The sequence below is a fragment of the Pan paniscus genome, chromosome 5, assembly GCF_029289425.2.
Source record: "Pan paniscus chromosome 5, NHGRI_mPanPan1-v2.0_pri, whole genome shotgun sequence".
NCBI classification, from domain to species: domain Eukaryota; kingdom Metazoa; phylum Chordata; class Mammalia; order Primates; family Hominidae; genus Pan; species Pan paniscus.
In genome coordinates this window covers 71184621-71211192 of record NC_073254.2, presented here as the reverse complement: position 1 = coordinate 71211192, position 26572 = coordinate 71184621, and the positions used below count along the sequence as shown (strand labels likewise).

General features: G+C 38.7%; 1 protein-coding gene across 14 annotated transcripts in view; it reads left to right on the top strand.

Annotated features, from left to right (window-relative positions):
* Positions 1-26572, top strand: part of DST (dystonin) — a 494203-nt gene that overhangs the window by 214536 nt on the left and 253095 nt on the right. For all 14 annotated transcript variants that reach the window (XM_024929292.4, XM_063604922.1, XM_008954352.4 and 11 more), the window contains one exon: positions 2407-2468. In XM_024929292.4, coding sequence (XP_024785060.4) covers positions 2407-2468 — 62 coding nt within the window. The remainder of the gene's footprint in view (positions 1-2406; positions 2469-26572) is intronic.

Here is a 26572-nt window from a genome sequence, read left to right as displayed (position 1 = left end):
TGACAGAAACTTCTGTGATGATGGGATTATTCTATATCAAATTATTCTAAAGTAGCGCTGTCCCGTAGAGCTTTGTTCTAGAGCAGTGCTGTCTGATAGGAATTTCCGTGATGATTAGAATGTTCTATTTCTGTGCTTTTCAATATGTTAGCCATTAGCTACATGTGACTGTCGAGCACTTAAATTGTGACTAGTGCAACAAAGAAACTGAATTGTTAATTTTATTTTGCTTTAATTAACTTTGGTTTAAACTTAAATAGGTGTATGTAACTAGTGGCTACAGTACTGAACAACGCAGGTCTAGAAAGTTTAAATTAAATTACATTTTCATCAGCAATATGTGTGTCTGTTTCTTGTGTCCTTTTCAACATGAAATTTTTTAAAAAATAAAATCTTGGCAATTTGGTAAGTTAGAAAGCTTTATCTGTGTTACTTTATATTATTATTTTTTGTTAGTGAGATTGAGTACCTGTGTGCATTACATTTTTATTGTTATTTTATTATTTTTTGGAGACAAGGTCTTGCTGTGTCACCTAGGCTGGAGTACAGTGGCGCCATCATGGCTCACTGCAGCCTTGAGCTCCTGGGCTCAAATGACTTGCCCACCTCAGCCTCCCAAGTAGCTGAGACTACAGGTGCATGCCACCATGTCTGGCTAATTTTTGTATTTTTTTGTAAACACGGATTTCATCATGTTGCCCAGGCTAGTCTCCAACTCCTGGGCTCAAACAATTTGCCTGCATTGGCCTCCCGAAGGGCTGGGATTACAGGCATAAGCCACCACACCTGACCCTTGGGCATTACTTTTTAAAAAATTGATTAACTGTCTGTTTTTGCCCGCTTATATATTAAAATGTTAATCTTTTTCTTCTTGCTGTTTTTTCATAATAGTAACATTTGTCTCATATTGCGTATATTTTCCCCAGTTGATATACTTTTGTTTACATTCAAGTTATTCTAGAGAACATAAATACTTTTAATAAATAGGACAAACATTTTCAAAGAAACTTTAGTTATATTACAATAGTTTAAAGGGGGTTAGGAATGAAGAATGAGGAGAAAAAGAGATGAAGAAAGAGACTGAGACATATCTTACCCCCAGGGAAAGGATGGAGAACATCTGAATTGTGGTAGAAGAGGAAAGAAGACCACCAGGGAAGGAGAAAGAGGTAGCCCTGGAGGCAGAAAGGAGAGAAGAAGGAAATAAGAAAGTAAGGAATTGCTGTCTAGAAGTAGGGAGGAAGAAGATAGTGTAATACAGTTTTGAATGCTAGCTTTAGGTGTTGGATGATTATCATTCTCCTTTGAAATAATAACTTGATGAACCACAGCATTCCAATTGCTCTTTCTCCTTAAATCAGAAGAAAACTTTTCTCACTCTTCTTTGTGCTGTCTATAGGAACCAGGGCAGGATCACTGTCCACAGTAAAGATCTAGTTGGGGCATTTCTTTGTTATACAGTTCAACACAGGAATCTAGGAAAGAAATAGCATAGGCCAGGCATGGTGGCTCACGTCTGTAATCCCAGCACTTTGGAAAGCCAAGGTGGGCGGATCACTTGAAGTCAGGGGTTCGAGACCAGCCTGGCCAACATGGTGAAACCCTTACTAGAAATACAAAACAAACAAACAAACAAAAAAAACAAACAAAAAAATTAGCTGGGTATGGTGGCGCATACCTGTAGTCCCAGCTACTCTGGGGGCTGAGGCAGGAGAATTGCTTGAGCCCAGGAGGCAGAGGCGGAGGTTGCAGTGAGTGGAGATCATGCCATTGCACTCCAGCCTGGGTGACAGAGTGAGATTCCATATCAAATAATAATAATAATAAATTACTACTTAATATTAATTAAGCAGAATAATTAATGTTCGGCCAGAGTCTACTTCAAGCCAAAAAGTCTCAATTTAGGCCTTGCCTTTTGTCAAGACTTTAAACTATTTGCTGGGTAATCATGAACAAGTCTTTTATCCTCGTTAAGTCTTGGTTTCTTATTCTACAAAATGGGAGTAACCCTTCCTCTTATGGCTGTGAAGAGCAAATGGGATGTACATATGGTAAAGTGCTTTGGGAAATTCAGTGCAAGGACAAGGCTTACGTTAGACAACTTCATGGTGGTGGTGGTGGTGGTGGTGGTGGTGGTGGTGATGAGGGGTTGTGGGACAGAGGGGCAGAGGGCATTTGTTTAATGGAGGAATATTGGTAAATGCAGTACTGGGAAGAGACCAACCTGACAAGCAGCTCTTTAAACACTTTCTTACAGATAGCCTGAAGTTGCCAAAATTTAACAAGAAACTGAATACACTGAAGCATATCTTTTAAATATCTCATTTTTGTTTATATTCATGATCACAAAGTCATCTATTCATAGATTTTACCAACCTTATCTTTATATATATTTTTTCCTTCCAGATGAACGGGACAAAGTTCAGAAGAAAACATTTACAAAATGGATAAATCAGCATCTCATGAAGGTCAGTTTTTATTTCGTTCACTTCCTGGAATTGTTTGGAATATTTCAGTTTATTTTGCAGTAATTGATTATATAGCTCTGAAGCACAACTTTTGAAAATCATCTTGAAAGTTTAAATTCTAGAGAATTTTGCATGCATTTTAGGCATCTATAATTATTTGGTGTGTGGACGGTGGGTAATGATGGAGGTGGATAGGTAAGTACCCAGTGATTTCAGTGCATTCTGTGACGTTAGTAAAACCTGTTACTATTGGAATCTATAAAATCTCAGGAGTTTCAGAAATCTGTAAATATTTATATGTTAGTGCATGGAAAAGCTACATTTCTTAGTAAGATTTTTTCTCTCTCTCAAGATTCAAACCAAGTTCTGGCCTCAGGTTTATGTGGATGGCAGAAGGTTAGATGAGAATAAAGATATTGTAGGGACAGAAGTCTAGACTTATTTTATTCTTATACTTAATTTAATCCAGTGATTGGTGCTTATGTCTAACTTTCTCTATGAAGCAGTTAATGGTTATGGTTCTTAAATTAATATTTACTTGTGTACCATGGGTAATTTTGAGAATATAAACTATCCAGAAAATAGATAAACACAAAATTTGCATGTAATTTCATGGAGTTATTGGACCCTATTGAAGCCCTTCTGTAAATCTTGTGTAAGGAACCCTTAGGATTTCACAATAAACTATTGGTCACTTCCCCTTTCTCCCACCTTTTAAGGAGAGCCCTAAAGTTGAAATAGGTCATGTTTCTATTTGGAGTTTTCTCACATAGAAATGTTATTTTAAATGTGGTTATGTATTCTTAAGCTAGCCAACAAATCTTACTTAAACTATCATGTAGCTTAAGAGTGGTACCAATAATGTAAATAGCGTTTAGTCATCTTCTATAAAAGTGATTTTTATTTCATGGGTGTATCAGAATTACCTTAGAGGTGTGTCAGTCTTGTCTCTCTCACCACTTGACAGAACCTTTTTCTCAAATTCTGATAATATCCCTCAGGGAGGGCACATCACGCACTCTCTGGTTGAGAATCACAAGCGATAAAAGGTTGAAACCCTCTGCTTTGTGAGGAAATATATTGTGAATTCTGACGCAGCATGCGGCAGTTCATCTGTCCTCTCTCAAGCTTTTCTTTCATTCTGCACATACTTTATGGGAGAGGATCTCTTCCTTACAGGCTAGGACACTCTGTAAAGTTTGGGGTGTGGATACTGTAATAAGTTGCCTGGAGTGCTGACTCAGGCTAGGGACGTGTTCCCTATCTTTTAAATAATTCTTAAAAGTTTTGCCTTTTCTAAATTTTTATCTTGTTAACTTAAATTTAATATTATTCACTTATTTCCCCCTGTTTTTTTCACCCTTGTTGTGACTCCAAGAACTATTCTTGTTTGTTCTATTCCTTTGGACAGTGAGGTGCTTGAGAGGTTAGTCTCCAGACAGGCCTTTCTTTACTGGATTCTTTTTTTTTTTCATTTTTGTAAAAGGTATATTATGTTAATTTTGAACAAATTAGCTTTGAAAGGAAAACATCTTTTGCAAGGTTATCAGTCTGTGACATGCACACCAAACAGAGGAGCAGAAGAAGCCTCACCTTTGAGGTCAGGTAAATGGTGGTGTGTCCAGGCTTTGCAATTCATTATTTGTGTGAACTTAATCTCTTTATGCCCTCATCTGTAAAATGGTGGTAATGCCAGCTTGGTGTGAGGATTTAAATGAGATAGTCTAAATAAGCATAAAGCATAGTACTTGGCATATTGTTAGGCACTCTATAAATGAGAGCTTATGGTGTAGAAGGGTGGATTGACTTGGAAGGTGTCAGACAAAATTGTGAAGTTAAGTGTAAGTTGCTTTTGGTGCCCATCTGCTTCCCTTATCTGTGTCTCTTTTTATTACATCAAGTACTTTTCCTTTTAGTTTATTCATTTTAGAAAAAGCTACAGTTTGGGGTTCAGACTCTTTTTGAGGAGATTGATAGGTGTGTTGCCTCTTTACCTTAGAGTCCTGCTGGGACACTGAAGAATGGCTTACCTGTGGTAATCCTGTAGCTGTGCTCTCCTTGCCCCCTGCCTACCCCTCCACAGATTTTTAAAGGTTGATTTGGGGGCCTGGAGTCCTTTTTAAATCTCCTTTTCTTCTTCTCCCACACATTCTTCTCACAGAAAGGGAGTCAGTGAACACTCATCTTACTTCTGAAAGGTTGGCAGCTTTTGGACCTCAAAGTTAGTTTTACTTAGAGTCACACTTGGAGGGCATCTTCAAAATCTTCTGGTTCAGTTCCCTCATTTAAAAGTAGGGGAAACTTGCCACAGCTGCTACTGGTAGAGCTGTACTTGAAGTTGCGAAATGAGAATATGAATTCGAATGAGACACTGTGTCCAGTGTTTGACTTCTTTGAGCACTGCAATAGGTTGGAGATCCCAGCAGGTTCCCCTTGGATGTGGGGTTGTGTTTACTTTTCTTACCTTATTGTTTCAACTATTTGCTAATTTTTGTGACTTAGGAAGTTGTGATTTATGTAGCTATAAAAAAGCATATACACAGTGCTCAGGGTTGATACTGGTGTGGTCAATTTTTAAAAGTTTATATAACTGGCAAAAGTAAACATTGTGGAGCTTTTAAATGATTGTATAAGTTACTGTTATATTTATGTGCATAAATATTTTCTTCTTAAAATATTTGGTGAGGATTTTTTTGCTCTTTGATACAGTTTCTTTTGTTGGTTTTTGCTTATTTCAAAAGCATGCTCATTAAAAGGAAAAAAGTCAAAATTATAAATGTTTTTGGAAAATCAGTTAGAAACACAAAAGCAATTATTAGAAAAAGTTTTCCTGAAAACTCTGGCACAGAAGCTTGAAAAACAACCCATGATGTACCAAAATTAGCAATACTTGAAAAAAAGCCATAACTGGGGGATATTCCTTTTCAACCAAATGGCTGTTTAGGCCAAATGGTTGTGATGATCAAATTGCTTTTAACCAAGTGTATGCCACTCTGTATTTTCAAACCATGGTCTCATTTATCTTTAAGCTTTGCATATGCTGCTTCCTTAGAAGAGGGTCCTTTTTGATCTCCACTTTCATCTGGCTGATTAGTGAAGAATTAACTAGCACTTGTGAACTAGAACCCATTAAAATTAGGAACATGAAACCTGATTAAAAATTTCAAGATTTTTAGTTCTTTGTTTTAAAAGTCCTTGTTTATCCAGAAAAAAGCAATCTCTAAAAATATTATTGTTGGCCGGGCGCGGTGGCTCACGCCTTTAATCCCAGCACTTTGGGAGGCCGAGGCGGGCGGATCACGAGGTCAGGAGATCGAGACCATCCTGGCTAACACGGTGAAACCCCGTCTCTACTAAAAAATACAAAAAATTAGCCGGGCGTGGTAGCGGGCGCCTGTAGTCCCAGCTACTCGGGAGGCTGAGGCAGGAGAATGGCGTGAACCCGGGAGGCGGAGCTTGCAGTGAGCCGAGATCGCGCCACTGCACTCCAGCCTGGGCGACAGAGCGAGACTCCGTCTCAAAAAAAAAAAAAAAAAAAAAAATGTATTGTTTAAAAAGTTAAATATTTGATTTGTGACATCATTTGTTTTATTATATCATTTAAAATATCTAGATAGGGTAACAATGTCAAATATTAAAGCAACTTTATAAGAAAACAAAATTTTCATGATTATTAAATTCTTTCTAAGCCCAAACTTGCAACTTATGTATAAAAAGGTAAAGTAATCCTGAGACCAAAAAGTTTGAGAAATATTACTCTATGACTGTATGTAATAGGTTATTTATTGCAGCACTGTTATAACTGCAAGAGGTTGGAAATGACCTACATGTTCATCAATAAGAGATTGGTAAAAATAATTATGATACATCCAAACAGTGAAATACAAAATTAAAAAGAATCAGGAGCATTAGGCCAGAAAATGAAATGAAACACATCAATCTCTTATTGATGGTTTCACTGAGTAGGAAGAGGTAAAACTATCTCTATTTGCAGATGATAGCATCTTGTTTAAAGAAAATCTCAAGGAACCTAGCATAATAACTACCAGAATGAATAAATGAGTTCAGTAAGGTTGAAGCATACAATATCAGCATTTAACAAACTATTGTGTTTCTATACACTTGCAAAGAACAATCCAAAAATGAAATGAAGAAAACAATTCTGGGCCAGGCACAGTGGTGCACACCTGTAGTGCCAGTTACTTGGAAGACTGAAGTGGGAGAGTCTCTTGAGTCCAGTCTGGGTAACGTGGTGTGACCCTGTTTCTTAATCTTTTGATTATCAAGGAAAATTCAGGATCAGGTCAGAGAATATTTTTCACTCAACAGTCCAGCAGATAACACTAAACTCTGTTTAGTCTCAGTTCATGACACCTAGCCCTCAGCCTGGCCTTCAACCACTGCTGCTCCATCTCGCTTTCCCACTGGCATCCTGGTGCCCTGCACACCCCAGCCCTGGGCCAAGGCTGCTTGAGGATGGGCCCTGAGGACTTTTAAAATGTAACCTTTTCTCCAGAAAAAAGTTAATATGGCCTTATTTTGTATTTTTCAGGCTAAAATTACATTTGTTTAAAGCAAATCGGCTAATTAATTAAAACTTGTATTTGTTGGTGAGAAGACATCTGTGGCATTTTTCCAGATGTATTTAAATTTTAGTGTTCTGGTAGTTCAGTTGTATGACTAAGCCTGCCCTTGAAACTGATTGTTCTATTAAGAATGTTTTCCTTTTGATTCATCATTCTTCAGAATACTTTTAAGAATAAAGTGCAGTTAACACACAGATTATTTACCTTGCAAATCATGGTTTCTAGGTAAATTACTGGTGTCAGGAACATTTATGTATTATTCTTTAGCATAATTTAAACTGCAGAACAAGAGTAAGAACTGGTTGTTATTGGAAATACCTGTGTCTTCAGTTAGCTAAATTTTACCTGGAGAATTGTTCCAAAATATAAAATTGATGACATTCTTTTGTCATTTACAACATTTATTTCTGCCTCTTCTACCTATGACACTAGGTACTCCCTCTTTATATTAGAGGGTTTTATATAACTACTTGTTGTTACTCATCATGTGCAATTTGCTGTCTAGAAATTCATAGGACAACAATATGAGAAATGGCACCTATGAGTTAAGTACTGATTTAGCTTTTGCTTTTCTCGGGGAATGGGGTGGGGGACAGAGAAAGAAGGAAGGACTTTATTTTCTGAAGTATGTTAACAGCTATCATTAGAAGACTCCCTTTAATCACTTACTTGGGCCTGGAATTAGAACTTGAGCCATGAGAGACTGTGTTTAGGAGGAGTAGTTTAAGGGGATAAATGATTTTTAGGGGAAGATTGGAGTCCAGAGAAGTCTATATAATGTGGTTTCCTTGCATAGGATCCATCTAATTGGCAATTTATGGTGGAAATATATTCTTCAATACTGATCAGCTATATTTTAAATTTATTCCTTCACATTTGAAAGAGGATATTTGGTCTAAATATTTTTTCTTTTTGTAAACTTTAATTTATTGACACATAAATGCATTTGGAGAGGAAGAGGCCCTGGATGCCCTTGTTGGACACACCCTGTTTGTTAGTCATCTACTTGGTTACTGCATGGGAGACACCCAACTGACTATCACAGATTTTATCACTGTTCCATCATGACTTTGGAAAGCTTAATTTACTCATGGCGCAGATATTCTTTGCCCACATAGTGAAGTCAGTGACTTCATGACTCCACCAAATCAATCACACTGTTCTTTATTTTCTGATTTGGTGGCGGGAAGAAAATATAAATCCTCAAGCTGAGAACACAGTGGTATCTTTTAGAGAATAGAAAAAAGAGCTCTATTTCCTCTGTGGTTTTGACCATTGCAAAGTGATCGAGAATAATTTCACATCTGTGGGCTCAGATTAAATAGGGGAATTTTTTTTTTTTTTTTTTTTGAGATGGAGTTTTGCTCTTGTCGCCCAGGCTGGAGTGCAATGGTGTGATCTCGGCTCACCGCAACCTCTGCCTCCCCGCAATCTCCGCCTCCCGGGTTCAAGTGATTCTCCTGCCTCAGCCTCCCAGGTAGCTGGGATTACAGGCATGTGCCACCACGCCCAGCTAATTTTGTATTTTTAGTAGATACGGGGTTTCTTCATGTTGGTCAGGCTGGTCTCGAACTCCTAACCTGAGGTGGTCTGCCCGCCTCAGCCTCCCAAACTGCTGGGATTACAGGCGTGAGCCACTGCCCCCAGCCAAAATAGGGGAATTTTTGAAGCATCAACTTTATAAAGGGCTAATGAAAAATACTGCTTGGTAGAGTGTATTGCTTTGGGTTCCTAAAACCTACAAATAAGACTTTTTTCCCTAGACCTTAGATTTATGTTAGTAGTTCCTAAACTTTAGCCTTATCAAACTCACTTGGAAATATTTTAAACTTTAAAAAGTTGCAAAAATAAAGTAGTACAAGGAACACTGATATACTGTTTACCCAGATTGAGCTCTTGTTAATGTTTTACCTAGTTTGCTTTATTATTCTCCCTTCCCCAGTCGTGTGTGTGTGTGTGTGTGTGTGTGTGTGTGTGTGTGTACTTTTTTTATCTGAACCATTTGAGGGTAAGTTATATATACCATAATCCTTTACCTCTAAATACTTCAGTATGTATTTCCTAAGAATAGGGTTATTCTGTTTTGGACCACACAGTTAGCAACTTCATAAATTTATATTGGTATAATATTTTAATGTCTGTATTTCAGTCTTGTTTGTTGATCTTTTACATCATCCTCTCTTCCCCGAGGGCAAGGACCAGTTCAGGGTCAGGTATTGCATTTAGGTGTCATGTCTCTTTAACCTGCTTTATTTGTTTATTTAATTAATTATTTTTTTTGAGACAGAGTCTGGCTCTGTCACCCATGCTGGAGTGCAGTGGCGTGATCTCAGCTCACTGCAACCTCTCCCTCCTGGATTCAGGTGATTCTTGTGCCTCAGCCTCCTGAGCAGCTGGGATTACAGGCATGAGCCACCATGCCCAGCTAATTTTTAGTATTTTTTAATAGAGACAAGGTTTCAATATGTTGGCCAGACTGCTGCCTTTGTCTCCCTACGTGTTGGGATTATAGGTGTGAGCCACCATGTCCTGCCAACCTGCTTTAATTGGAAACAGTTTCTATAGCCTTTTTGGAGACTTGTATGAAATTGACATTTTTGAAGAATACAGAACAAGAATTTATTTATATAGAATGGAAAAATGGATTAATAGCAAAATATCTTTTGAACCTAAAATTATTTCATGACAAGAAGACAAACTTTTTCTTTTTTCTTATGAGGGCCATTTAAGCAATTATAAGTCATTTTAGTGTTTGTTGATAAAATTGTGAACTATCTTTTCAAATTAAGAACACCAAAATTTTATTCAGTAATTCCCTCAAATAACTTTAGTTCTATCTTGTGGTCAATTTATAGTTTTTCTTCTTCTTGACTTTCTTATTCCTGATTATCATTATTACTACCACCACTGTCAGTGCCATTTATTGAGTGCTTATTATGTGCTTGACCCTGCACTAGATACATTACATACATTATCTAATTTAATCCTTATTTTATCAGTGAGAAAACTGAGGCTCAGGGAGGATAAGTTATCTGCCCAACATGAAGTAGCTAAAATGTTGACAGAGCTGAGATTTAGTCCTTCATCCTTCCTGGCTCCACAGAACTACATCATGCCATTGCATTATGCAACAATATAAAGACACAGAATCTTGAATCATGAAGAAGAAATGGAGACAGAGAAGTAGAAAGAAAGCAATATGCTAGGGCACATGGCCTCTTTGCTGTGTTCTAATTTCTTTCAGCATTCCCTCATATACTCTATCTTGGCTGGTATGCCCTGGCCTTGTTATGTAGCCATAAATTTCTATTTGCATTCTTCTTCAATCAACACACTAGGCAAGAGTTTAGAGATACAGATAAAAGTATGCAAAGAAGCCAAGCAGCATTCCTGAGGGTCATTGTTTTAGCTGGAAAAGGGTAATTTCTAAAGCGTTTTCAAAGAAGAAAAAAAATTACACTTTGTTCAGTGGTGCTAACATATTCTAAATCATGTTGTACAGATCTTCACATTGGAAGTGTATGTGTTCTGTGACAGGTCTCAGTTAATTTAGAATGTTTGTTTTTCCAAGGTTGAGGATGTGTGCCCATGACATAGCCTCAGGAGGTCCTGACGAAATGTGCCCAATGTGGTCAGGGCACAGCTAGGTTTTATGCATTTTAGGGAGACATGAGACATAGATCAATATGTGTAAGATGTACATTGGTTCAGTCCAGAAAGGTGGGACAACTCAAAGTGGGGAGGTGGCTTCCAGGTCACAGGTAGATAAGAGACAAATGATTGCATTCTTTTGAGTTCTGATTAGCCTTTCCAAAGGAGGCAATGAGATATGCATTTATCTCAGTGAGCAGAGGGTGACTTTGAATAGAATGGGAGGCAGGTTTGCCCTAAGCAGTTCCCAGCTTGACTTTTCCCTTTAGCTTAGTGATTTTGGGGCCCCAAGATTTATTTTCCTTTTACAGTTCTGTAGTAGGAGGATTAAAGCACTAGACTTGGTTTGTTATTCAAAACTAGACTCAAAGCTGCATAAGGACAGGTTATATCTGTTATAAGAAACAACGCATCTGCGGCCTCTAGCATATTGTCTGATACACTGCTGTTTTCCTCAGACCGTACTAAGGAATTTGATGTGTAGTGAATGATTATGAAACTAAATAAAGCTTTTTTTCCCACTAGTATAATATATTACTTCTGTGATGGAGAAGTGAAAGGCTTGCTTTGGTAGGAGTGAGATAAACGTTAGTCTGCAGGAAAAGAGAAATAAACTTATGGTGACTTTCTTCTTATAAAGCTAAAAAGGTCTATTTAATTATAGGTATAGAAACTGAGGCCCCAAGTCCAACAGGTTGACCAGTGGGGTCCAAGTTAGGATTCATTCTTCTGACTGCTATGTTCTGTCCACTGGATAAACCAGTTTCTCCATTTATAGCTAGGTAGTAGGAAGTTTACTCATATTCATAGGTGAGATTAATTAATTTGTCCAAAGTTACTAATTAGCTTTGCTGTTCTTAACCACTGTTGTCTTATTGTAGATGTAGCCAGGTTTCTTTGAAGGTCTAAGATATTCTTTTCCATAGAATCAAATAGAAAACCCCATTTCCAGGCTCTAGTGAGGGTTTACCATATTGCAAACCTGAGGGAGAATTCAGAGACTAGTTTTAGTCTGACAGAGGGACTGACAGAGAAAGACAAATAGCAAAGGAAATGAAACCTGTAATCAGAGAGGTAGAAGGCCACTCCTTCCAGGGAAGGAATTGGACTTGCTGAGGAGTTTGGAAACTGAGTCATTTGAACCTAATATAATGTAGAAGAAATTACTGTGTTGTGAACATTTAAAAGAGGGCTGACTTCAAAGGGAAGCTGTTGAAGCTGGGAAGGCTATTGCATATTTCCAAAAGTGTTGAAATTCATACCTGACTGGATGGCACAATGCTGTTGATGTACAGTGTTAATATATTCTGATGCTGTTGTTTGCTTAAATATATTTTTATCAAAAAATTTCAAGTAATCTTGTTTGTGATTAAAAAAAAACTCTCCTGGAAAATCCACTAGGTTTAAAATTTAAGGAACCCATGGCATTCATTAATATGTCAGTTTTTGCTGCTGCATATGTATAGAGTTCTTAACATATGGAATGGGAGCTTTCATAAGTCATTTTTAGAGGCCTGAAATTGCATTTCCTTAAATGGGTGAAACTTGTTACAATATAGAACAAGAACTGGTCTTGTTCTCAGGCTAGCCCTCTAGATCTTATTTAATGCATATACTATCGTACAGATGTTAAGTGCTCAAGAAGCCATATACTAGAGGAGAAAGAGTGGTTTCCTCCTCTCATTCCCAAATAGATTTAAATTTCAAACTACCTAACTCCTTTTCTTTGTCCATTCCTTAGAATCACCCTTTTCTACCCAGGGGCCCAGTGCATGTGTGTGTCCTCCCGAGGCACTCTCTTTTCCAGAGTGTTCATGTTTCATCTTGGACTCCCAGAGCAGCTGGTTTCAGCTAGGGTCATGAAGAAAGACTGATGGGAACCTCATTCACTGTAGTCTGTGAATGATAGAGCACATTAGCCATCCCACTGGGAAATAAATCTCCAGTGGAATGTCAAATAGATTCAGGAAGAAAAGTCAGCTGTGCATAGGAAGGTCAACAGGGTAGTAAGCTAGTCATACCTGGAGTCTACCTCAGTGGTAAGTTATTCTAAGATATTCCTACTTTTTGCAACACATTCTTTCATTGTACTTTGTGACCCAGGGTAGGTGGCACAGTGTAGTGGGGAAAAGCACAGACTCTGGACTGAGCTGCTTAGACTCACGTCTCTCCTCAACTATTTTCTAGTAGTATGACTTTGAACCTTTCTAGGCCTTAGTTTTCTCATTTGTAAAACAGATAAGAATAGTGCCCTCTTACTGGGGTTATATTCCATGAAATAATGTACATAGAATTTTGAACACAGTGCCTGTTACACAGTGTGTGTGTGTGTAAAACAGCCTGTTATATATCTTTATATCTATAGACCCTTAAGATTGTCAAAAAGCTTCAGATTTGTCCGCCTGTCTTCTCTAACAGTGGCTTGTGGTCCTGATTGCTTTTTTATGTATTTGAGTCATAATATTGCCTACATATTGAAAAGGGAAGAATGCCTGCAATATGCAACTGTAGTGGTTTTATAATAGTATTACAGTGATGAATGCCAGTTAAACAGTGAGCTCTAAATAAGGAATGTGTTTTCTGTGGTCTGGCCAAGAACCACTCTAACACTAGTTTTTCCCCCTTCACATGGATATGACAGTGTGAGGTGAGATGCTGTGAGTGCATGGCAGAGACTGTTTGGATTATTTGTGAGCCATCATATCACTAGTTGAGTTTAGCCGAGATTAGATAATTTGCAGAGCAGTAGCCCAGTAGAGTCATAGCCACAACATAGCATTTCAACCTCCTGCCTGAGCAGAGATTCTAGCACTGAGGTTTTCTACAAGAGCATTAGCAGCCTTCCCGTGTTATTGTTATTATTTTTTAAACCAACAAACTCAACACTTGGAATCTCCAAACACCAATACTACTTACTGAATTCTTGGAGAATAGTGTAAACATTTCTTATCTTAGATTTAAGTACAGTTACACCAGAAGGACACAGCATCAGTATCCATGCATATTCTAAAAGTAGAAATGATTCCTATAGAGCTATTGTCCTAGTTAATGAGTTTTAATATTATCCTTTCTTTTACCTCATAGTTTGTTATTGTTCCCAAATGTCTTAAACATCTAACTTTAATTTTATGTTAACGTAAAAAACTTAAGGAACACACTTAAGGACACTTTGATTTTACTGAGCAGTATATATAATAGAGCAGTTTTAACATGTCTTCCAGGTTGCTAAATAGAATTCAAATTTAATTTCTGATTAATACTTTCTTGCTGAATTTTAAAATTAATTTTCCAGTGTTGAGAAGATTAAATAAAAACATGTTTTTTGGAAGAGAAACAGCAGTTTTCAAATCAGGTTCCCAGGAACACCGGTGTTGTGGGATACCCTGGGTTGGGGGAGCAGCGGAGGAAGGTTTCATTTGCCAAAGAGATTGGAAAGTAGCATTTTCTGGTTGAAGAGATTTATGGTACACATTAGCATACTAAAAAGAGAAAAATTCTGTGGGAGAGAACCCTGTTTAATCCAATGTTTCCTAATTCATTTGGTCTTGGAATCTTTTGTCAAAGAGTATCTATTAATCTTCCTTTGGGAAATCCTGCAGTAGAGTTTTAAAGTGAGTGCTTTCAAGCAAATTTAATTAATATTGTATTAATTTGAGTTACAGATCTGGATGGGGCCTAGTTAATTTGGTGGTCATTGCAGAAATGTTTTCTCACAGCCCTTCTTTTTTAAATTTTTTTTGAGACAGAGTTTGGCTCTTTTTGCCCAGGTTGGAGTGCAGTGGTGTGATCTTGGCTCATCATAACCTCTGCCTCCCAGGGTTAAGCGATTCTCCTGCCTCAGCCTCCCGAGTAGCTGGGATTACAAGCATGCACCAACACGCCCGGCTAATTTTGTATTTTTAGTAGAGACAGGGTTTCACCATGTTGTTGAGGCTGGTCTCGAACCCCTGACCTCAGGTGGTCTGCCTGCCTCAGCCTCTCAAAGTGCTGGGATTACAGGCGTAAGCTACCACGCCCAGCCCTCACAGCCCTTCTTATAGGTCAATTATTTTCTAATTTATGGATGACTTACCCTTTTGGTTCTCTTGAATTATAACTGAGCTATTTCTTTAATTGTCTAAAATTCTCATACCCTAACTTCCACCTACTTATCTTGGGCCAGCCCCCCAGAATGATATAAAATGTATATGGCAGCTCTTGAATACCTGAAGAAACTATTTTGTCCTCCTTCACCACGTTTTTCTTTTAACTTGTCAACCAGATAGTTCCATTTCCTTTATTTTATTCTCATGTGATAAGATTTTCTATCATACATTTCTAACATATTCTCTTTCAGTTTTTATATTTGAAATTTTTCAGGCTACTGAGTTGAAGACAGAAAATGAGTTGAAGGAAAGTCTACCATGTAATCAGAGCTATACGATGCCAGAGCATGCACAGAAGTTATCTATGTTATGATCTCAACTATGTTTATATTATCTTCTACCTTTCACCTCCCTGCCTTTGTACATGTTCAGCTATTTACTTACCTTTATAGCCGCTTTTTGTTTCTACAATGTAGGATAATTCCTTTAGTCTTAACTACTTTAAAGTTTTTCTAAAAAGAACATGTACTACTTTTAGGCTGGGCGCGGTGGCTCATGCCTGTAATCCCAGCACTTTGGGAGGCCAAAGTAGGTGGATCACGAGGTAAGGAGTTTGAGACCAGCCTGACCAACATGGTGAAACCCTGTCTCTACTAAAAATACAAAAATTAGCCAGGTGTGGTGGCATGCACCTGTAATCCCAGCTACTCAGGAGGCTGAGGCAGGAGAATCGCTTGAAACTGGGAGGCAGAGGTTGCAGTGAGCCGAGATCACACCACTGCACTCCAGCCTGGGTGAAAGAGTGAGACTTCGTCTCAAAAATAAATAAATAAATAAATAAATAAATAAATAAACATGTACTACTTTTATTGTCAAAAAAGAACAAGGTAATGTTACTTTGTAAAAACTTAGTCATTCCCACTCTTAATTTGCCAGGGCAAGGCAATTGGATAATTCATCTCCTTTAAAGGAGTTAAGGGCTGATAATGACTAATGTGCTAATTCCTCCTAAGTGTATTTGCATTCTAACCAAGGAGCCTTTGGACAGGGGTCTACAGACTATGGCCTGTGGGCCAAATCCAGTCATGGCCTTTTTTTTTTTTGGTAATGTCCCTGAGCTAAGAATATGTTTTACATTTTTAAATAATTGAGAACAAAAGAAGAAGAATATTTTGTACCACATGAAAATTATATGAAATCTAAAATTCATTGTTCATAAATAAAATTGTATTGAACCCAGCCACACCCATTCATTTATGTGTGGTTATATACTATATGGCCCTCAAAGCCAAAAATACTTTCTGGCCCTGTATTGAAAAAGTTTGCTGACCTCTGCCTTAGGGTGAGGTTTTGTATATATTTAAGGGAAAGTTTTGTGTATATTCACTTGAATGGTGAAGACAGGATGGTCTTCTATATTTTCCCTAAATCGGTTTAGGAAGGTGGCTTTCCTTTCCTGTATGTAAATCCAGCTGTGGTTCTATGAATGTGATTTTCTACCATAACTGCTTTTCTGAACGAGCTTTCCTCTTTGATTTATTTAACAAAATGGTATTTGAATAGGCCAGTTCAGTATATTGCTTTACTACTTAGACAGAATTTTATTTCTGTGATAATTCTCTGTTGCGGGAAGTCAGGGACCCCAAACGGAGGGACCGGCTGAAGCCATGGCAGAAGAACATGGATTGTGAAGATTTCATGGACATTTATTAGTTCCCCAAATTAATACTTTTATAATTTCCTATGCCTGTCTTTACTGCAATCTCTAAACACAAATTGTGAAGATTTCATGGACACTTATCACTTCCCCAGTCAATACCCTTGTGATTTCCTAGGCCTGTCTTTACTTTAATCTCTTAATCCTGTCAGCTGAGGAGGATGTATGTTGCCTCAGGACCCTGTGATAATTGCGTTAACTGCACAAATTGTAGAGCATGTGTGTTTGAACAATATGAAATCTGGGCACGTTGAAAAAAGAACAGGATAGCGCCCCCGCCTGGCAGCCGCCCCATCTGGGAGGTGGGGGGGGCGCCCCCGCCCGGCAGCCGCCCCGTCTGGGAGGTGGGGGGGGCCGCCCCTGCCCGGCAGCCGCCCTGTCTGGGAGGTGGGGGGGTGCCCCCGCCCGGCAGCCACCCTGTCTGGGAGGTGGGGGGGCCGCCCCCTCCCGGCAGCCGCCCTGTCTGGAAGGTGGCAGGAGGGTGGGGGGGCGCCTCTGCCTGGCCACCCCATCTGGGGGGTGGGGGGCCCCTCTGCCTGGCCGCCCCATCTGGGAAGTGAGGAGCCCCTCTGCCCGGCCGCCACCCCATCTGGGAGGTGTACCAAACAGCTCATTGAGAACGGGCCATGATGACGATGGCGGTTTTGTCCAATAGAAAAGGGGGAAATGTGGGGAAAAGAAAGAGAGATCACATTGTTACCGTGTCTGTGTAGAAAGAAGTAGACATAGGAGACTCCATTTTGTTCTGTACTAAGAAAAATTCTTCTGCCTTGGGTTGCTGTTGATCTGTGACCTTACCCCCAACCCCGTGCTCTCTGAAACATGTGCTGTGTCAACTCAGGGTTAAATGGATTAAGGGCAGTGCAAGATGTGCTTTGTTAAACAGATGCTTGAAGGCAGCATGCTCGTTAAGAGTCATCACCACTCCCTAATCTCAAGTACCCAGGGACACAAACACTGTGGAAGGCCGCAGGGACCTCTGCCTAGGAAAACCAGAGACCTTTGTTCACATGTTTATCTGCTGACGTTCTCTCCACTATTGTCCTATGACCCTGCCAAATCCCTCTCTCCGAGAAACACCCAAGAATGATCAATAAATATTAAAAAAAAAAAAAAAACAAAAAACAGGATAACAGCAATTGTTCAAGGAATAAGAGAGATAACCTTAAACTCTGACTGCTGTTGAGCCAGGCGGAACAGAGCCTATTTCTCTTCTTTCAAAAGCAAATGGGAGAAATACCGCTGAATTCTTTTTCTCAGCAAGGAACATCCCTGAGAAAGAGAAGGCGACCCTGAGGGTGGGTCTCTAAAATGGCTCCCTTGGGTGTGGCCGTCTTCTATGGTCGAAACTGTAGGGATGAAATAAACTCCAGTCTCCCATAGTGCTCCCAGGCTTATTAGGAAGAGGAAATTCCCGCCTAATAAATTTTGGTCAGACCGGTTGCTCTCAAACCCTGTCTCCTGATAAGATGTTATCAATGACAGTGGTGTCCGAAACTTCATTAGCAATTTTAATTTTGCCCCAGTCCTGTGGTCCTGTGATCTCGCCCTGCGTCCATTTGCCTTGTGATATTCTATTACCTTGTGAAGTACGTGATCTTTGGGACCCACACCCTATCGTACACTCCTTCCCCTTTTGAAAGTCCCTAATAAAACTTGCTGGTTTTGTGGCTTGTGGGGCATCATGGAACCTACCGACATGTGATGTCTCCCCTAGACACCCAGCTTTAAAATTTCTCTCTTTTGTACTCTGTCCCTTTATTTCTCAAACCGGCCGACGCTTAGGGAAAATAGAAAAGAACCTACGTGAAATATCGGGGGTGAATTTTGCCCAATATCTGGCTGAATTTCTCCTGATAATTCTCTTTGAGGAAAGATGTGGTCATGAGTGATGATCTCTTTGCAAATGTGACTTTCAAATAACAGTTCAGTTACGCATGTGTCAAGGTTAAAGCCTATGCTAATATAGAACTGAGGAAATGTTTCCTTTATCACTCAGATTAATCTGTTTCCTAACTAGACCACTTGGTAACCTTTTGCACATGACTTTCCATTTGCTTTTTGCCCTCTTAATGTATAACCCTGGCTTTGGTCTAGATTAAGGGTTTTATAGTGGTTGACACTGACAGATTTTCCTTATTTATTAGTATTATGATCAGTCCTTTAACTTATTTATTGATAATCTTGGAGCTATTTTTCAATAAATACAAATTACACATCCCTTGAAGAGTATTTCAGTTGTATGTACTGACCCATATTAGAATAGTCTAACATTCTGTCTTACATTCTGGGAACCATTATTAATTTTTATTGAATTTTGACAGATACAGATATTTTTCATGTGTGAACACTGCTGTCACTCCATTTTTTCAAAAGGAGTGTGACTAAAATATTTTTTTTAAATCTCACCTTTAATGAGATAATTTACATATTATAAAATTCATTTAAGTGCTTAATTGAACAATTTTTAGTAAATTTATAGAATTATGCAACTATTACCATAGCCTAATTTTAGAATATTTTCCTCACCCCAAAAAGAAACCTTGTACCCATTTGTCCTGTTTCTCCCCTGCCTCCAGCCGTAGACAACCCCTGATAAAGTTTCCTTATCAATGGATTTGTCTTTTCTGGATATTTCACATAAACAGAATCATATATGTTGTTTTCTGTCTGGTTTCTTTTAGTTAGCATAATATTTTTGAGGTTCATCCATGTTGTGGTATGTATCTTCCTTCAATCCCTTTTATTGTCAATTAGTATTCCATTCTATAGATAGATCACATTTTATATGTCCACTTAAGAGTTGATGGACATCTGGGTTTTTTGCCACTTTTTGACTCTTGTGAACAATGCTGCTATAAACATAAATGTGCAAGACTTTGTGTAGACACATGTTTTTATTTCTTTTGCACATTTCCCTAGAAATGGAATTGTTGGGTCATATGGTAGATCTTGTTTAACATTTCAAGAAACCTCCAAACTATTTTCCAAAATGGTTGCATCATTTCACCTTTCCACTAGCAATGTTTAAGGATTCCAGTTTTTCTGCATTCTTGTTAACACTTGTCATTGTCTTTGATTTTAGCAATCCTAGAAGGTGTGAAGTGTTAGCTCATTTTAATTTTAATTTTAATTTTGCTAATGACTAATAATGTTGAGCATCTTTTCATGTGCTTATTGGCCATTTGTGTACATTCTTTGGTGAGTTGCCTGTTCAGATCTTTGCCTATTTTTGTTTTTTATTTTTTGAGATGAGGTCTTGCTCTGTCACCTAGGATAGGGTACAGTGGCATGATCATAGCTCATTGCAGCCTCAAACTTCCACCATAGCCTCCCAAGTAGCTGGAACTACCGGTACATACCATTACACCTGACTATTTATTTATTTATTTATTTAAGACAAGGTTTCACTGTGTTGCCCAGGCTGGTCTCAAACTCGTCTCAAACAATTCTCCCACCTAAGCCTCCTGAGTGTAACCAACTGCCCAGTGGACTCTTCTTGCCTGCTGCCTAGATAGAGCCAATTTATCAAGGCAGGGGAATTGCAATAGAAGAGTTTTATACATGTAGAGCCAGCAAAACAGGAGACTGGTGTTTTATTATTACTCAAATCAGTCTTCTCCAGAATTCAGAGGCTTGGGGTTTTCAAGGATAGCTTGGGGTTTTCAAGGATAGCTTGGGGGAAGAGAGGCAGTTGGCTAGACAATGGGTGCTTTCTGCAGATTGGTTGAGAGTGCTATCATAGGGCTGTTGGAAATGGTCCTTATGAACCTGTGTCACTTCTGGGTGGAGCCAAAATAGTAATTGGTGGGTTCAGGTGGAGCCAGCAGTTGTCAGATATGCAAAAAACCTGAAAAGACATCTCAAAAGGCCATCTTAGCTTCTGCAATAGTGATGCTATCTGCAGGAGTAATTGGGGAAGCTGTATATCTTACGACCTCTGGAATAATGATGGGTAACCATTTATGTCTGTACCTTAGCAGAATTTAGACTCCTCTCATCCCTTAGTCTGGTGGTCTCTCATTAGCTTTACAAAGGCAGTTAGTTGAATTTGGGGGAATGGCTATTATCATTTAAACCAGGGGTTTCCAACCCCTGGGCCACAGACCAGTTTCTGTCTGTGGCCTGTTACAGCAGGAGGTGAGTGGCCAGTGAACAAGCATTATCACCTGAGCTCCACCTCCTGTCAGATCAGCAGTGCCATTAGATTCTCATAAGAGTGTGAACCCTATTGTGAACTGTGCTTGCCAGGGATCTAGGTTGCATGCTTATTTATTTATTTATTTATTTATTTATTTATTTATTTATTTATTTGAGACGGAGTCTCGCTCTGTTGCACAGGCTGGAGTGCAGTGGCATGATCTCGGCTCACTGCAAGCTCTGCCTACCGGGTTCACGCCATTCTTCTGCCTCAGCCTCCTGAGTAGCTGGGACTACAGGCGCCTGCTACCACGCCCAGCTAATTTTTTGTATTTTTTTAGTAGAGACGGGGTTTCACCATGTTAGCCAGGATGGTCTGGATCTCCTGACCTCGTGATCCGCCCGCCTCGGCCTCCCAAGGTGCTGGGATTACAGGTGTGAGCCACCGCGCCCGGCCGGTTGCATGCTTGTTATAAGAATCGAACACCTGATGATCTGAGGTGAAAGTTTCATCCTGAAACCATCCCCACCACCCTGACCCTGGTCTGTGGAAAAATTGTCTCCCATGAAACCAGTCCCTGGTGCCAAAAATGTAGTGGGCCACTGATTTAAATTATAAACTAAATGTCTCCCAATAATTAAGGGCAGTTTGAAGGCTGGACTGCCCAGTTTGGTGGGGTTGGTTAGATCTGATCTCTTTCACTACCATAATTTTCTTACTCAAGTAATTTTCACAAAGGCAGTTTCATGAGTAGCTGGGATTACAGTTGTGAGCCATCCCCCCGGTTCTCTTTGCCTATTTTTAGATTGGGTTTAAATGCTCGTATTGTTAAGTTTTTAAAAAATAATGTATGCTTTTGGTATCATACATAAGAAATCTTTGCCTGACCCAAGGTCATAAAGATTTACTGCCATGATTTTATCTAACAATTGTGTAGCTTTAGCTGTTACATCTAAGTCTATGATTCATTTTGTGGAAAAGGTTCAAGCAAATGATTTTGCGTAAGGATATTCAGTTTCCCAGCATCATTTGTTGAAAAGGCTATCCTTTCTCCACTGAATTGCCTTTGTTCTTTTGTCAAACACCAGTTGTCCATAAATGTACAGGTCTATTTCTGGACTCTCTGTTCTGTTCCATTGATCTATATATCTATTTTTATTGAAAGTGTTTTGTTTTACGATTCATTATTCAGTCTTGAAATTTGATTTATCTAGACACTTTCCAGCCAGTCATTTACCAGACTAATTTAGATGGATAAGAGTTTTAGGGGTGGAGGGCAAGCTTCCTTTTTGCCCTCTTTGAAGATTTGCTGAAATGCTGACAACAGACAGATTCATAGGAGAAAAAGGCATACAGATTTATTTACGAATGTGTAGACTTGGAAGTCCTTCAAATATGAGACTCAAAGAAGGGCCAGATGGTTAGGGCTTATGTACCCTCTTCACAGGGGAGAGGGAAGGGGGGCGTATAGGAAATTTTAGAGGGGCAGTAAATGATTTTCAGGGGAAATGAATGAGCTTAAAGAACAATGGCCTGGGTACAAAGTTCCTCTGAGCTCTGGGGAAGCTGCTGGGAAGGTGAGGGGCAGAACTTCATTTGTCTTATTATTCAGATAAAGTCTTTTAGGTAATCTCTCTGAGCTGCCCTGAGAAGAATAGATGAAAAGTCTGTCTGGGCATGGTGATGACTTTTAATCTCTTCTCTTTTCTGTGGTTAATCTTTCCTGGCTATTTGATGTAACTGCTAGAGAGAGGTCTTAAGGCAATTGCATTTCTTTTGGACAGAAATTTCCCTAGTCAGCTAAGGAAATTCTAGAGATCCTCCCTCTTTGCGCTTGGTGAGGAGTGGGAGAGAAACAAGAGAAGGTTAGAAAGTTAGGCAACTTCTAAAGATTTCCAATTTCTTCTCTTCAAAGTGCTCAGCATGCCAAAGCACCATACTTTGGAGGTGTCATTCCGTGCTCCTTAATAGGGGAAATACTTAGGAGGCTTGGCATGCAGAAGTGGACATTTCTCTTCAATGTGTTAGTCATTCAGAAGCAATTTACTTAACTCCAACTGTGTGGCAGAACATGATGCCAGGCACTAACTCCGATAGATGCCATGATGGGCCTTGGGGCAAACACAAATCCCCTGCTAGGAAGTCATTTGATGGGATTTGTGAATCCATTTCCTGAGTTTCTGTTTTTTTCCCGTGATCCGGCAGGCATTCAAGAGCCCACAGCTGAGTGCATGGCTAAGGTCAAATGCAAAGTGTAGGTGACTAATCTTTTATTTATTCAACAAAAGTTCTTTGAATATCTACTATATGAAAGGCACTGTGTCAGACATTAAGCATTTGCAGTGAGGACCAAAGACAGGGCCCTTTCTTCTTAAGGAAATTATTAATACATTTATGTATATTGTCTACATAAAACTATAAGTAAAATGATGATTGGTGTACTGGTATAATCCAAAGACTATGGGAGTGCAGAAGAGGGAAACCATCACTTCCTGGATGACGTTAGAATTTGACCTAGTAGGAAAAGTAAGATTTCAGTAACTAGAGGAGGAGTTATCAATAGAGAAATATCACAGCAGAGGTTTTAGAATGTGACCTCAAATATTCAGGAGACATTTTGTTTCAAAATCTCTCTTAGCCTTCAGGAATGGACATGAAGCTCTAGTTAGGGCACTGGAACCTGAGCATCTTCCAGTAAACCCATAGCTGTTATGTGGTTCACTTTCAGAAGTGTGGCCCCTGATTTGCTAGGTGTTACCTGGCTCTAGCCTGCTCTTGGTGAAACTTGTCACTTTAAAAGGGAGGGTGCTCAGACAGGGGCTGGAGAGAAAATAACTTCCACTTAGATTTCAGCTTTAGTAAGAGACATCAGTGCAGTACCTCTTCTGTGACACTGGGCTTTTACAACTGGGAAAATTGGTTTTTGAGCATCTGTGGTCCGGAGATCTCTGTTGAGTAGACTAGAATCTGAAAGTTTGGCAGACTTATGATGTCATTTAGGAAGTGATCACTTTGAAACTTTTAATCCTCCTACAGAAAGTATATTTCTGTTGCAGAGATTAATTTAACAGGAGTGTATATAGCATCTGTCAAATTTTTAATTAAGTAATTAAAAGAATAAACCTGTATTTATAATTCCATTCCAAACATATCAGTTCCCCAGATATGATTTTGGGTGGTTTTATTTTAGAAAAATATGAGTCGTGGTACTGGGGACATGGAGTGTCATCTGGATTTAAGGAAACATTCTTTGACAGGGAAGAGGTGTTAAGCATCAGAACGGATTGTAGCAGTGGCAGTGGTATCTCATCATCTGGGGGTGTCTTTAAAAATAGTTTTAGTGTTCCTCTCCTTGTGTCAGTTGTCTTGATCATAATCCTGGGTTATTTCAAAGGTTTAATGAAGAGGATGCAACCAGTTGCTCTCAGTTGTTTATTTTCAAGGACCCAAGGAAATGAGCTTATGTTTAAAGAGGAGTGAATTAGTTTGCATATAAAGTATCTGAAAGTATCAGAGTATCGTCAAAGCCTTAAAACTATAAAATATGCTATGAAGAGACCCCTAGATTTTCCAGTCCTTGAGACTTGAAAAAAAGAGATGAAGCAACCACTTGTGTCATGCCTATCCTAATCTCTCACCTTAGGAAATAATGCTCTGAAAGGGACACCAGGAAGTGCCCATGATGGCATGACCAAAGGTGTCTGCACTCCTGGCTGGCTGCACCTTTCCTGGAGCTGTATCTACCAGTGGATTCTGTTACTTGCCCAGCACTAACCCTGCTCTATGAGGACCTTGCTTCCTCTCGAGTCTGCAGCCTGACTCATATTGTAACCATTCCAGCAAGTGGCTCACTGTTCGGTTAAGGATAGAGCCATGTAAGACATTATCCAGGAAGTAGATGAAGTTAATTTTTGAGGTTCAGGTAGTTCTTTGATTATGTGTGTGTGTGTGTTGAGATTATAGGTCAGGCATTGACAACCTATAGCTCATTTGACAAAAGCCCCAAAAGAGATGATTCAGCTCAGAAGTATTCAGGGCAGTTGCCACAACCAGCACTTTAATCAGAATTGCAAAGTAGTTGAAATTTTTATTTGTCACATCCTTATATTCCTTTTCTGATGCTTCTCTTCCCACTCACCAGCTGCCCAGGGTCTTCAGACTGCCTTTTACCTGGAATCGTACCATGCCCTGCACTGCAGTGCTACTCCCCTACATGTTATTCCATCTTATCACCAACCATGATTAAGATTTCTTTAAAACCAATGATAGGTAGGTATAAAGAGAAAGTCAGTCTGGTAAAGTGACCTTGTGTTAGAAACACATGACCTGAGAGGTTGCTGTATCTGTCCCAGGAGCTCTCTTTTTTTGTTGTTGTTTCAAAGACAGAATGCTTTTACTTGAATACATCTCTAAATTTATAATGATCAATTTGAATCTGATTTATGAATTTGGTATAACGTTACAAGAGAGTCATTAGCTGGGAGGATTTGATGAGGAATTACACATTTTTTGAACTAGTGTGAATTTTGATCATGATATAAATTTAAATAAAACTAATTTAAAATTATTTAAAATAACCTTTGCATGATTTTTATTTTAAAGTATTTAGAATTCTGTTTTAAAAGCTTTTCAGTAAAAGCTGGAATTTAAAAATATAGTGGAATATCTTTAAAACAGTGGTGGTAAAGAATAAGACTGTAATGGTGTTATTATAGACTACCTGTGTCAAGCAGACTTTGTTACACCTAGTTATATTTTTTAAGTCATGGCACACAGATGAACTATGTCTAATTAGCTATTAGTATTATAATAGCATTCTACTTCGTTGTCATTATTTGTCTTTATATTACAACCACACATTTTCACTTATTTCCATCAAAATTTTGTTTCCTTGATTAGGTTTTCTCGTTAGACACGTTAAGTGATTATGACCCTTGCTTTCCCAGCTTTTTCTTTCTTTTGCCCAAATTATGAGAAAGTAGGAGGAGTAGGAAAAAGGTGAGCATAGTAAGGATATGGATTGGTTTCTCCTCTTTTCCTTATGCTGGTGTTAAAAATTGCTCTTGACATAGTAGTACTTACCATGATTTTTTTGAGGTGAAAAAGAGTTTAAAGAAAGATTTATATAAGTAAGAGCTAGGAGGATATTTGAAAAACCTGTAAAAGGTAATGCCCATATTATCCTGCCAAACAGACAGAATACTGGAAAGAAGCATCCTTAGTCTTATCTAAAATACCTCCTCCTATTTTTAAAAGATTGCACAATAATATTTATTAGCTGTTCTTCTCTCTCTCATATGTGGAATGGGTAATGCTGATGCCTTTACAAGCCGACGCTCGTTTGTTAGACATTGTAGTGTGGAGTTTGTCAAGAATACATCTTTAATAATCTGTCCAAGGAACTGGACAGATACCAAAAAAGATATACTATGCAGAGTATATTGATTTCTGAATTTATTTCTCCCTTTCAGTTACATTACATTATAATTGCCCCACACCAAGATTTGTACAGCTACGCAACAGATGAAAAATCTACAGGTTCAGGGGAAAATGTGATCAAAAATAGATTTTTTATCTGTTTTCTTGATAATAAAAGGGAAGATAGGAAAGATAGAGACCTAAACCCAAACCAAACCAGAACCAACCAACCCTAACCTCAGACTGTTACAGAAAAGTTACCTATTTAAAAATATTTAAAAATTGAAATAGCCTTTTAAAAAGGTTACTGCAACCATGGCGAAACTGTATAGAAGAGAATAAAAAATACCTAGGTGAAACAGTGACTAAAATACCCCAAATCTTAAAGTGTTTATCTGTAATATATTAATAAATGTTTTTATTTTATTTAACTACCTAGTTCCACCTTGTGGTGAAAGACTAGGAAAGGCCATTCAGTTTTTGCATTTTAATTGATTATAGATTGT